Raw genomic sequence first — 14,978 nt, forward strand, 5'->3', positions numbered from 1 at the left:
TGCGCCACACATGATGTTACATTATGACGGTATACTCTTGGCATAATATCGAAGAAGGGTTTTGCATTTCGGATGAAATTTCGAGTGTACGCCGGCGCATTATGTACCTATATTGCAGCACAAAAGGTAATCAAGGTTAAAACCGCGTATACCTATACAACATCAGTATGACCTCGGTTGTGTTTGTATAGTGCAGAGAGAGGGGGAAAGAGTGGGCGAGTGAGTGACACTAAAGCGGAGGGGAACAAAAATTGAAAAACTCCTGACTACGCACACGGCCACACGGGTAATTATTGGTGTGGCGTACTACAATGCTGCAACAGTAATACAGAGACTGTCAGAGACATAGACTAACTATACTTATTATATCTGCATATAGTACCTGCCTAATGCCTATATATACAACACACAAACGCATTCGGGCCGGGCCGGGCCGGGCCAGGCATTATACTCGCAATGAAACTAGTTTCACGATGTGTTATTTTCATTAGGCTGCGTTTGCTCCGTGCCAGAATTAATAAGTTGCAATTTATATTTTAACTCGCTCGTGCACTATTTTCTGGCGGAAAAAAGGTCGCATCAACGACGATTTTCTAATCCGTAACACCGCAAATGACAAATCGTGGTATAATATCATACACGTGTACTTGCATTGTAGTGATTGGACGGCTGGCCAACTTTCGCTACAATACTTAGCGAAAGAAAAAAAAAATTCCAAAGTTAAGCAAAACCTGGGAGGTATAAACGATACAAAATTCGAAAATAAAAATAGCCACTATCATACCTATATAGGTACGTTGAACCCCTGTTACATAATTTTTGTTGTCATTATATATATATATATATTATATAATATAATATATTCATACACAATCCGTCCTTATATAATATTATACGGCGTGATTCATTTTATGTAAAACAATCATCATTTTATAAGACACATATACATTTTTGAAAATATTTCTTTTCCACAATAATTTCAAGTCATGATTACAAAATAACATTTTTTAGCGTAGGTAATATATTTTATTATTTTATAATTTTGAATGAACCATTTACATTTTAAATTTCGTAGATATAATATTAAAAAAAAATACTGATTTTTTAATTTTCATTTAATGTGTTTTTTACAGTTGCAACTAATTAACAAGAATTGTTATTATTTTTATAATTTATTAACATTTTTTTAAAAATTATTGTATTATTTTAAATTGAAATTCATTTTTGGTCAATAATATAATATATAAATATATTATACCTGTGGCCACTATGGGCTGTAGGTCCATGTAGGTCATAAATAATGATTCATAATATATTATAATAAATGATTATTTTATATTTATTTAGTTTAAGGTACGATTTGATATTGATAATAATGATACGGGGATGTAATGTTTCGGACTCCCCAAGAGATACTATGATAAAGAAACGAGTTCTTTGTGGGCAATTAATTGTTGAAAGTGGGTGGGGAGAGGTTCTAACAGTGAAATGACGTAGTGCGATATTTTTCGAAATAATGAAGTTGATTGATTAATTCTCAACGGAACAGTTGGGTGAAAGATTTAGACAAATAATACGATAATATTGTATTTATATGAACTATTCTGAGAGAAACTGCAGTTGTGTACTATATTAATTAATAACGGCTGCATGTAAAAGTTGTTTGGTGTTTGAGTATTTGAGTATTTAAGAATTAAAGTAAGCCTTGTAATTTAATGAAGATTTTTACTAGGAATAGATTGATTATAGTGAAAACTAAAAACAACGACATTTTTATATTTCATGGATGATTATGCAGAATTTACGAAAATATGAAATATATAAGTTGCTCAATTTGGATTTTTTTTTAGAGGGGTGATTTTTTTTTGGCATTGATTAGCATTTTAGGAGCCAAATCTTATCAGTCAGTTATATATAATATAAAAACCGTCAGGTAAAAATAACTAAAGGAAAAAAAGTATATACCTACTGAAAATGTATACTGAATATAGACACGTTAACAAAATTATCTATTTTTGATTAAAAAATAAAATTCTATAACAACAATTATAATCGGGAAACTCAATTTTGCTGAATAGTAGGGGTTTCGAGTATAAATCACTCTAATGGATGAGTTAAATTTGAATTCAATGTTATATAATCATTGTGTACAAAAAACGGTTTTATGCGATGAACACGAATGGATCAAGTATGTCATAAAAAATGTATATTATTATTATGTATTTATTAATTCGGAATAGGTTGAACTAATTTAAAAAAAAAAATTGCATACAATTATACAAGTTTATTTTTACCGTAATTATATATACTTACACCGTTAGTCATAATCTTATGATTGATAAAAATACTAATACAGGCATACAAAATACATATAGATAAGTACAATTAATATATACTATTTTTTTTTGGGGGGGGGGGGGTGTACTCAAATATTATATATAACATGGAAATACAAATTATAATTTATGGAATAAAATACAAATAGTATGACAATTACTGTAAAATTATTTGATATTATATATATACTAAATATATCAACATTTGTTTTCAATATCAAAAATATTATAATTCATATTATCGGGAATTTTTGAAATTAATTTAATAATTTTCTTTAACTAATTAGTAATATATTTTAATTCGCATATAATTCCACGTGTATAATTTATTACACTATATATCTAGACTACTTAAAATTTTTTTATGTATTATAAATTATTTATTTCAATAAAATTGATTAATAATAATTACACATCTTTCTCTAAATATACACATATAACACACACATATATATATATACGTTATCAAAGTAAAAATAATTTATATTTTGTAGTAAAATAGCTTGGTTGTTAAAAAAAAATATTTAAATCATTACTGAGTTTGCAATTTTTTAAATGGATATTGTAATATTATAAATTATCTTGCAGACAATGTATGTCGATCACTTTATGTAAATTTTAATGACTAATAAATAATAAACTAATAACATTAATTTAAAACCGCATAAAATTCTATTAACATTTACTTTTCCTTTACATTCATTACATTACAATACGACTTAAAACACACATTTTATCATTAAACTAAATCCAGCTGGTGTCTACCTACAAATAATTGCATTTATATTTTTGGCGATAAATTTATGTCATATTTTACGCATAATACAATGTTATAGCCTTATAAATAATTACATAATTACTCTTTGATTGTTCAAATTTTTAATTTAAATTTTACTTTAGTATTTAATTTTTATTTTCACTGTTTACTCGACAAAGTAGAACAAAACACCGATTCGTATAACAAATAACTGTTTATATGCTTTATACATGACAAGTCGTCTTGATTTATTTAAAATTATTGTTCTACTTTTATTAGACTTTGAATAACAAATTTATGCATGCAACACTTGATAACTAATAGTTATGATTGTTATAATTTTATATCAGTCGTAGGTATTATGTTATTTAAGTTTTAAATAATTAAATTAATAAAAAATAAAAAATTTCTTTCATGTAAATAAACATACTATGAAGTTTTTAATAATACAATTATATGAACTTTCTGTATGTGGTGTATATAATATTAAATTTTTTTATAAAACAACTAATAGATAACACAATAAATAACACACCTTAAAATATAATAGTAGGAGAATTAATTTTGTTATCATTTCACACGAAGAAAAATTCAGGGTATAATTCAGTATAAACACTGCAGTATTATCGGTAGTATTATAAACTATATAGTATATACCTTTTAGTATAGTACCTTTATTATAAATTTATATAGCTTATATTTTGAAAATAATGACTAATACATTTTAAGATACGTGACACGATATTTATTATTACATTATTACAGAAACTCCCAATTATTTTAATAAATTATACACTTTTGAAACCTAACTAAATTATATATTAAAAATGGAAAATCTAATTAAATATTTCTATGTCTTATATGCAGTTATAATTTATAATGACCCGATTTCATATAATATTGAAATAGTGAATTATTTTAACTTTTTTAAAAACTAATTTGATGATAAAACTAGGATTATCAAAGTTAAATTTATTTGGGTACTAAATAATATTATATAGTAAAAGAGGATATCACAAGGACAGTTTTAAAGAATTCAACAATAACTGCATTGTAGTAGTATGACAGTATAAAAACACAGCAGCGTTACACAAATTAATATGCCATACCTAGGTTAGGCTATATACCTATATATATGTATAAAGATACATATTGAACGTTGTAAAACACTTAAGCGTAAATAGATTATGAAATAAACAGATGTTCGGTGTATTTTAAATGAAAATTATTACTTTATTATTCTTTATTTAAAAAATTAAAAGTGTTTAAAGTAATATTTTTTTTGGAATTAAAACGTGCACGTTTTTGCGCATTATTAATTTTTACTGGCTTTTCATTTTGATCAAAGTACCGGTTTTTTTAGTTTCTGTGCGGAATAGTATAATATATATTTGATTTACAATTTGCAGTGTATTTGATGTGTTTGGCAGCTGTAAAAATTTTCCTCTCTTAAAAACTGAGGGTGGTTTTTGATAGCAAATTGAAATTTTTAATTTTATTATTTAATTATATTTATTTTCATCTGAAGTAAAACAAAAGATACTTATAGATCAATAGCTGTAGATATTTCTAAAATTGTTTTGGTTTCAGATAAAACTCATTGGTCTACACATTAAAAATGATAAGTAAAGAATACGCATCTTTATTTAGACTGCTGCAGTTATACCCACATTAAATACGATACCTTCAGACTCGCTGGTCAGCTCTTCTCCCCTCCCAATTCCCGATACATATACTACTGGCACTAAACATCCGTGGATAATATGCCATATCCTACATAGGTAGTTTTAACTTGTAATATAGTGATATATTCATTATTCATGTGTAAACTATATATAGTAACGTTATACCTCTAAACATATATAATAATAATAAAAACAATAATATGTACGACACGACACGCGTAACCCCGACCTTGGTACACTAGCGAAATCACGTTGCGCGGCCATCCGTCAGTGCACACACGAACACGTATACCTATATAATATTGTGTCAAGCGTGTATGCAGCGCGCGCGAGCGACCGAGAACAGCGTATCACGGTGGCGGGCAGGTGTGAGCCGGCGGCGAACGAAATTTTTTTTTCGATGGCGACGGGCGAGGAAATCACCGCATAGGTATACAACGCGTATATAATAACATTTCGTGTACTTATATTATATATATATATAGTATGTATGTGTAGATATATATATAAGTGATACGCGTACAACACCGTCGGAAGGGGAGACGTAGGAGAGGAGTGCGACGTTGCCGTTACACATAATACCGCCGCCGCTGTCGGGATGCTGACGCTGCCGCCGTCGAGCGAATGCATGTTGTGAAAGCGACGATCGACGCGTCGTCAGGTTTATTGCACATCGAGCGAGCAGAGTAGGGTCTTCCGGTTGCGGTGGGGACCGAGAGAGCGGCTTTTGTTGCCACGCGGCGTTTTCGGCGGAGGGCGGAATTCCGGACTAGGAGGCATAGGGTAGGTCAATAAAACGTTAGCCGTGTGACGGAAGGGTGATGCAGGCCTACGTGGCACGTGCGTGCGTGTGCGGAACAAGGCATGCCCCGCGCGCCGTTCATACCCGGACAACGGAACCGCGGGCGTCTAACCGGAACGGGCGTCTAATCCCGCAAGGGCGGAGCGCAAACAGCTGTTCGGGGTTGGATGGGACTGAGTAGGGGTACGCCGCGTGACGTTTCGTCTTTGTGTCGGCGCGACGGCCGTTCGTCGTTGTCCCCCCCCCCGCTGCTGCAAGCGAACACTGCGCGCTTAGTGCACCCTCGGACCGACAGCGACACCCTTTCCGTCCATGCGCGCAACGTAAAATAATAAATATAATAATATTATTGATAATAATAATAATAATAATAACAACACGCCGGCCGTCGATGAACGTATTTATTTTGACGAAAACCGGAGGTTTTTTCTTTCTTTTTAATCATTTAGCAAGTCGCGTCGCGCACAGCAATATTTCTTCGATTTCATTTCGAAAGGGTTTCAATAAGGACAATGACAGTAATTTCTTATTTGACACTTGTACCTCACGGTTATGACGATGCGATACAAGTATAACCTCTATTATATTTTTATCTAACGATCGTTGTATCTATAATAAATATGATAATTCAAGTGATTCGAGTTGTTCGCTAACCAAAATATCCAAAATAACTAATCATCACTCAAATATTCATTTCAACATACGCTCTGCGGACTGCGGTCTATACACACGAATTTAGTTAGGGCATTGACACTCTCACTTAAAGACAAACTTTATAATTTCAATGATATAAAATATTGCTAAATGCTAAGAGATATTTTCAATATAAGACGTTCAAATTCTGGGTCAGATTTTAAAAAGATAAATGTAGATTATATTTTGTTATGCATATATATATATAGATTATATTTGTAGAATATTGCATCTATAATAGCCTAATAGACATTAAATATTTAGAGAAATAAAATGGTTTAAATACATATCAGTACAAGTACTATGGCCTCGACTTTCTCAGTGATTTTCTGTCTAAGATCTCTTATGGTATGGGGGCGATATCTGAAAACCCTTAGAGGAAAAAATCATACATGCTTAAATCTGGGGACCGTGCCGAAAATTATATGTGAAGTTCAGAGATCGTCTACAGGACTATAACAGTGCATTGATGCTGACGGCCGTCATATTGGAGATATAATTTTCAAATCATAATTTTTAAAAATGGGATTAAATACTGATTTTAATAAAAATAATTATTTCTCTAAAATTTACTGTTCGTTATTTCTAGTCTTTCAAAACTTGTCAGTCGACTTAGTCGCAGCTTGTATAATATTGATAAATTATTACAATGTAGAAAAAACACGAATACCAGCAATGTACTTATAAGTCTAAAGCTTATGGAAGACCATTTTTAGTTTCTTCAGAATAGAGTAATACGCGAATTTTATTTATTATTTTACTCTGTACATTTTGAGTGAGATTTGATTTTTTTATTAATATTAATTTGATGAATTTTAATGATTACAGATCGTTTTTAACCTGATTGTTTAATATGTTTTTAATTATATTGTTTTAAATATTTTTCAAATAAAAATTCAAAGTAATTCAAAGACTTCGAGAATAATTTAAGATTTTTTTTATATCCTCCGGGTGTAGTCAGTAGAAAATGACAAATGGTATACAGTATCGGAATTTCTAGAGTTAAGCAATAGGTTAAATAAATATAATTTTAAAGGAAAGCTATTTAATATATATATTATACATACATAAAACATCAGCAGTCAACAAAATAGTCATCATACTATTTCTATTTATTAATAAACAAACTGTGGAGAAATCATAGGAAAATAATTTACATCAATCAAAAAAAAAAAAGAATCTGTTCGACTATAATATAAATACTAGCTAGGATTTTATATTAGGTTAATTTAATATCAAAATGTTTTTACTTTAATTATAGTCCATGTATAATAAATATATATTAGAATGATTGGCGGTTAGAGTAGCAGACGTAATTCGAGATTTATTTATTTTTACTCATAAAGTCAGACACAGAGTGATTCAACAAGCATTAAAGGAGAGTACTCTAATAGTAATACCAATTTTTTTTCCAAATGAAAATCATACCTTACAACTGTAAATTGTCAATAGATAAAATTTTGAAAATACTGATGTACCTATTTAAATTAAAATTTAAACAAGTGATTTCCAAGTTAAAATGTAAATGGTATCTACTAAAGATTATAATTTTTAAAAATGGTTTTACAAAAATATTAAATATACATAATATTTAGTCTATTATATCTATCTACTTCAGATCTTAAAAATTAAATAATAAATTACTATAATTTTCTAATCACCAAAATTTCTATGTTAATTACTTAAATAACTCAAAAACTATTCGTTCAGAAAGAGTCCTCCTAATTTATTTCGATTAAGATACAAAAAAATTTGTTTCTATAACTAGAAAATCTAAATATTTCAAAATATAATTCTTAAATATACTTGAGAATTCTAAAAATAAAAATAAAAATAAATTCATTATTTAAGGAAAAATTAGTGTATCGCCCTGTATATACAATGGTTAATTTTATTCGTCTTGAAGTATAATAATTGCGACAAATGCTAAGATCAATAAAAACTGTTAATTTTTGAATAAATCGCCCGCAGCTTTATACAATATAAGTAACAACCTATTTTTTGCGAAGAAATATTCGCCGCACGTGGCACGTCTATAAATCGAATCTTTTCGTAAAATCCACAGAGTTTTTTTATAATTCTGTAACCGATTGTAATTTATGGGAATATATCACAAGGATTCAAAAGGAATAGTCATAGAATCAGCCATTGTTGAATCGAACGGTTTTATTGTTTTTCCTAGCCTACCACGCGAAACCGATTTTGCCGATATGGCAAAATGACCTAAATGCAAAAAAAAAAACTGCAAAACTAAAATTTCACGTTTTTTGTGAAAATGCATGTAAATTCAAGGTCAAGAAAATCACAACGGTTATTAACAATCAATCGGAATCTGTTGTTACATGCTATATTGCTATTAAAATAATAATACTTATAATATATATATATTATTATGTATTATATACATATATATATATAATATATTATACCTATTATTTTGTTCCAATGCATAAAAAATATTAATTTTTTAAGATTCTAAGGGAAACGATGTATCATGTATATTTAAGTTCGTTCAACAGTGTTGTTTTTTAAGATACTTTTTGACTGTAGAAAAAAAGCTCCTCTTAAATTTTAAAGGAAGTTTCTGTTAGAAAAATGGCTAAAAGTTATCAGTTTTACAAAATTAATTTTGTCATCATAAATACATCACATATTTTTCTATAAATGTTTGAATTTAAAATTTAGAAAAAATTGGTGTAATTCAGAATTATTTTAAAGATTTATCTCTTCTTAGAATCGTTTTAGACGTAAACAATGATTTATTACAGAATTTAATTTTACACAACCATTATTGTAGTGACCTACTCAATGACGGGTACCTACATCACACACCAATACTAAATAGAAAAACAACTTCCCGATTTTTCTTTATTCCATATTTGCAATCATTATAAAGTCAAAAATTAGCCGTTTCTATTATTTATAACATAAGTTAGGACACTTTTAAAATAATTTTTATAAAACCCTATATAATAATGCAATAATAAAACGACTACAAAAAACGAGGTTATAAATTTTAACTTGATTGCAGTACTGCACAGTGTCGAATTTGTTCAAATAACTATCAATATCTAATTTTTAATAAAACACAATATTTATTATTAGTTTTCTAATGCATCGAACATGTTTACGCTTTTAAATATTATTAAAGTATACCGTATACGGATTTACGTGCAAGCTGGCAACGTCTCACCATAAGCAATGTGTCAATCAAAAATTATGTTTTGGTTCTGATTCGGGTACGCTGTTGCCAACTATTCTAAAGACTTATTATTACTATTACTATTATTATTATTACTGTACGCTGATAATAATTGACCGAATTTTTAAGGCCAAAAACCGTGTGGCACAATCCCAAATTATCTTTCACTATTTTGCCGTTGGTTTTTTTCTTACATAGTCAAGAGATTCAGATAGAATGGTCATTCCTATTTTCTTGTCATTTTCAATTTTTTATAGTTATGTACGTTGAAATGTAAATTTATATATATCAGTAGGATCGCCAAAGGTCATAAGAAATATAACTGCAATTACATTACATTTATGCAATTCAAGCCGATCAATCTACAAATATTAAATATTTAGGAATTTTTTTTTCAAAAACATTAATTAAGTTCAAGGGTCCAATATTAGTAATATTAAAATTAAACCTCATGAGATATTGAATGTATTTTTTTTTAATACCAAATTTAAAAATAAATTCTCCGAAAAAAGAATGACATGCCAACAAATAGAATTTTAACAATTTGACAACTGCAAGCATCAACTAGGTACACTAAATTCATAAAACTAGAATTTATGGAGATTAGAGGAAATATAATCTTTAATTCTTATGTTCTATTAATATAGTAATAAAATTATGTAGACATTAGTTTATATTTATGATAAAAATCATAATATATTTTAAGAAGAGAAATATATGTAATAACTAATAACTTATGTACTTACAGAAATATAGATAAACTATAGCCAAAGCTGTGTCTAACAGGGGACAAAGAAGGCGCCCCGGCATCATAATTTTCATATTTTAAGAATGATGTTAATATATTTTAAGTATCAATAACCTATTATTCGGAAAATGTACTTAGTCTCTGGCTTATTTAACTCTCAAACTGTCGCTAACTATAGCTTATATTTTCTTAGTAATTCATATTAATTTAAAATATTTGGATTATAATTTTCGGATCAGTCATTACAATCTAATTAGATACATATTAAATAGTAAGCAATAATTGTTTTGAATTATACATAATACATTAACAATATAACTTAACCTAATCTAACAAAAGTTTACATGATAATAAGGTATTACACTATTACACATAAATTATTTATGAAATAATAAAGAATTACCTTATTATTGTTTACAACAAAAATTGTAGAATCTGAGCATAAATGAAATAATAAATAAAAAATTACTGAATTTGTTACCTAATATTGGAATTAATTATTTATGCTTTCTATTGGTTAAAAATGAATCAAATTGATTTTGGAAATAAATAAATAAAGATAATAGAAAACAGTAAATACATGCAATATTGGCTTCTACTGAATTCCATTAAATTCAATAGAAGTACATTGTATTGATTGTAAGATTATAAAACTAAAAGAATAAAAACAATAAGCTAACATAAAATATAAGTATCCATAGAAAGAAAATAAATACATTCTTAAAGATTGGAGTAGATCTCTAAAATACTTGCTACCTATGTAACTAATAAGAAATTGAAAAACGAGATTCATGATAATAATAGAATACCTTGATATAATATGCAATATAGATTATACATAGGTAAGTAACTTATTACTTACAATAAGGTTAAAATTAATATAACTAAAACAATAATAATTGATTATCCAAATTATGAGTGTTTATTATATATTTTAAAATAAATAACAATAATTATTAGAATTAATTGTCCTTAAATGAGAATGTAAGTATTCTAATTTGAAATGTTGTTGTTTAGTAATTATTATATAATAGAAATAATTATAAGCTTTAATTAAACAAAGTAAAAAATTGTTATCTATGATAACCAACGGTTTCATCAGGGCTTAGCAAACCTAAACCTTGTTACTCCACAAACAGACATATAGACATATAGACTAAATAGTAAATTTAGAATTCAAAGTTAAGTCTAAGAAAATACAAGCATTACCAACATTAATGTATCTAAATAGTCAACAAAATATATTATATTATTTAATTACTTAGGTTTTTAAAGAGATTTTTAGTTGATACATTTTATATTGCTTATGTTTTTGTGATTAATAGATAATAATTAGTATTACGCTTAAAGAAGCATAATACATTTTTACCTGTATCAATAACAATATTATTTTATTGTATCTTTTTAAATAGTTTTTAATTTGTAAATATACATTAAAAATGTATTACTTATTGTATAATCAAGTACTAAATGTTACAAATAAAAATATAAAAAATAATGATCATAGAATTATCCAAATTCAATGATTTTATAATTCAATATTGAATTTAAAATACCTATCAACACTATATTACTATAAATTAAATAGAAATCAAATGGTTTTGACTGTTGCATATCTAAATTTTCAGTATGATATATTTCTAATTCAAATCACGCATGATAACTAATACAATTAAAAGGAAAATTACCAAATACATAAACTATAATCAATAATTAAATAAAAATTTGTGTAATAAATTACTTAAAAATTATTTGGTAAAGTTAAAATATTAGATAATTTAAATGATAAATTATTTAGCTAAATAATTGTTGTACATATCCTATGAATTTAAATGAGTTCATTACATTAGATACAATTGAAGTAAATAAATTTAAAGCAGCAAAAAAAAAAAAAAAATGAGAATTAAGTAACTTTATCTTAAGCACATTTATCCTTTAATCAAATCTTGACATAATGAATTTATTTTTCATTCATAAATTATATTTTATTATTTTCATTTAAAATCTCATTATATGAATGGCATTGAGAAACATCATCTGTAGTTACAGAATGATAGTTATTCATAAAAAAAATGACAGGTCTCTAACTAATACTAAAATAAAATTAATGGTAGTATGAAAATAAAAATTAATTTAATATATTCATTATAAAATTAATTTTCTATTGTTTAACTCAGAGGTTCCCGACCTTAGGAAGTTAAGTTAGGTACCCTTAGTCATTTTCTAAAAATCTGGAGGCACCCTATAGACTACTTCGGTTTTATTTAGCAATGTAAAGTAGTAAGACATATATAGGTGTATATAATATACACATATTATATTTTATAAAACAAATTATTACATTGAACATTAACTATATATTTTTATTTTTAATTATAATGGTATAATATAATTTGATTATCAAGATTATCAAGATAGTTCAAATAATTTCACGGAACCCTAAATAAAGTTTGCGGCTCTCTGGTTGGGAACCTCTGATTTAACTAGTACCACAAAAGACTAATGTTATATCTTACCATAATAGCGTTACGAAAGAAGCTAATCCCGGCTCTCCTAATGAGTGGCACTATGGTTTTATGCTGAAAAATTATAACCAATTATAATTTATATTAATTACTATGTGAAAATGTGGTTGTTAGTTAGCTACTAAAAATTCTAAACACTTACATTTGATGAGAGATACAGATTTTTATCCTTAAGCAGCAAAACTGTTATATCCCAGAAAGGTTTTGTCTTATTACAATCATAAACCCACACCTGACCAAAATGTAACGGACAGATGTCACCGTTGAGAACTTTCTAAATACAATAAATAAACAATAATATAGTATTACTTACTACCAAAAAGTAACACAATGCTTAAATTAATTAATTAAACATTATTCAATATTTTGAATTATTTACAAACATTTTAACATAATTCAAGATTTAAACTAAAAATATATAAATTTAAATATTTATCAAGATTCTATGTCAAAATTAAAAATTAACAAGTAGTTTATGTTTATTAAAAAATTTTACACTAATATTTTCTATTAATCCATGTTTAAAAAATACTTAGTTGATACTAAGATTGAAAATATTTCTAAAACTAAAAAGTCACCCAATATTGACCAATACTATAAAGACATAGATAAATGGACGAATAATAAAAATAAATATTAGACCTAACATCTTGAAATCATACAATATTATTCAATAAATTGTATAGTAACCTAATATATATTAGGTGAAAATCATGAAAATATAATTTAACACTTGATGAATCTTTAATAATTAAAATACATTAGTAAAAGGTAAAAACAGAAAGTAAAAAAGTTTTTATGTAAAGAAAATATAAGTTAATTTAGTTGTAATTAGAGTGATTAAAAACACTTTTTTAAACACAATTAAAATTTATAAACTATTGTTTAATTATTAAAATGATTGGAATACTTGAATTTTGAATTCAAGTAATTATTTATTAATAATAACCAGTAAAATATTTAACCTCAAATAATACAAATCACATTTAAAAATAAAATTTGCTATAATCGATTAATTGATTTACAAAAGATAAAATTTTAAATAAATAATTCAACTTGGCCTCCAATTGTTGATGTTCTAAACTTGGCTGAAGTTCAAATAATTAACATTCTGATTAAGAACAATCAACGCAGTAAGTATAGAGCAGGAATAATAAACATTACAAAAAATGGGTTATACCCCAACTTCATATGACTAATTATGAATAACTAAAAAATGCAAAATACTAATTCAATAAAGAAATAGTTGAATTTTTAATGGTATTTTGTACAATAAATGTAAAATTAATAAGATTAATTTCAATCTAAGTATTTAGTTTTTTTTTTGTAAATAATTCAATTTTAATTTTAAATCTTTATTTGACACGTTAATATTTACATAACACAAAGATGATTATAACTTATAAGATATTTAATAATAAGGAAGTTAAATAATTGTATAATATGAATTAGAGGTGGGTGGGTGGCAAACATGAACATTTTTGTGGACCATACAGATAAATGCAATGAGCCAAAATATTTATAGATACATTTTAAATAATTTGATAATTTTTTATAAATGTGTAACAAAAAATTTAAATTAATAATAATAAGTAAATTTTGATTTTATGAATAAGATGTGAGACACTGTTTGAGTGCTCAAAATTCAAGGAGCAAGTTTCAAAACAACCCACCTACAAACTAAATTTACTAGGATCAATGTAATATTTTTAGGTTCTTCTTTAAGTTAAATTTTTATTAACTTTTACAATTTATGATATAGATACACTTATTTTTTACTTAAATGATTAATCTTCTGTTATGAATTATGTTCAACTTAAAACAATATTTTTCCCATTTTCAGAGTAGGAGCAGTCGCCCCTAGTATTCTTATATAGCAAGCCGCCCCAGGTGAGACGTATCAGACAATAAAAAGAGCCGCAAGTTGGACCCCTGGTATATATTGCTTAAAATATGCTACATATATCTTGATTAAGCATTTTAATTAGGGTTTAATTTCAATCCAAATAAAACGAAATACACTTTTAATATCAATCAAAAATACTAAACTTTTGTTCTGCAGAAAAGGTAAATCACTGAATTATTATCTGACATTCCTATATCCTTTGAATTTTTTTTAATAAAATGCAACTTGGGGAAGTTATCAATTATTTTCCTTCCCTATTTTTTATGTTCTTGTTATGAATTCAGATTGTATCAATAGTAAAATTATTAATTTTTTTTTTTTGTT

At 26.7% G+C, this 14,978-nt stretch overlaps 1 protein-coding gene across 4 annotated transcripts in view; it reads right to left on the bottom strand.

Moving 5' to 3' along the window:
• LOC113548215 (growth factor receptor-bound protein 14-like) overlaps positions 1-14,978 on the bottom strand; it is a 71,658-nt gene that overhangs the window by 26,149 nt on the left and 30,531 nt on the right. For all 4 annotated transcript variants that reach the window (XM_026948979.1, XM_026948978.1, XM_026948980.1 and 1 more), the window contains 2 exons: positions 12,891-13,022; positions 12,740-12,802 (listed from right to left, as the gene is read on the bottom strand). In XM_026948979.1, the coding sequence (XP_026804780.1) occupies positions 12,740-12,802; positions 12,891-13,022 (195 nt within the window). The remainder of the gene's footprint in view (positions 1-12,739; positions 12,803-12,890; positions 13,023-14,978) is intronic.

The sequence above is a fragment of the Rhopalosiphum maidis genome, chromosome 1 (genome assembly GCF_003676215.2).
Source record: "Rhopalosiphum maidis isolate BTI-1 chromosome 1, ASM367621v3, whole genome shotgun sequence".
Lineage (NCBI taxonomy): Eukaryota > Metazoa > Arthropoda > Insecta > Hemiptera > Aphididae > Rhopalosiphum > Rhopalosiphum maidis.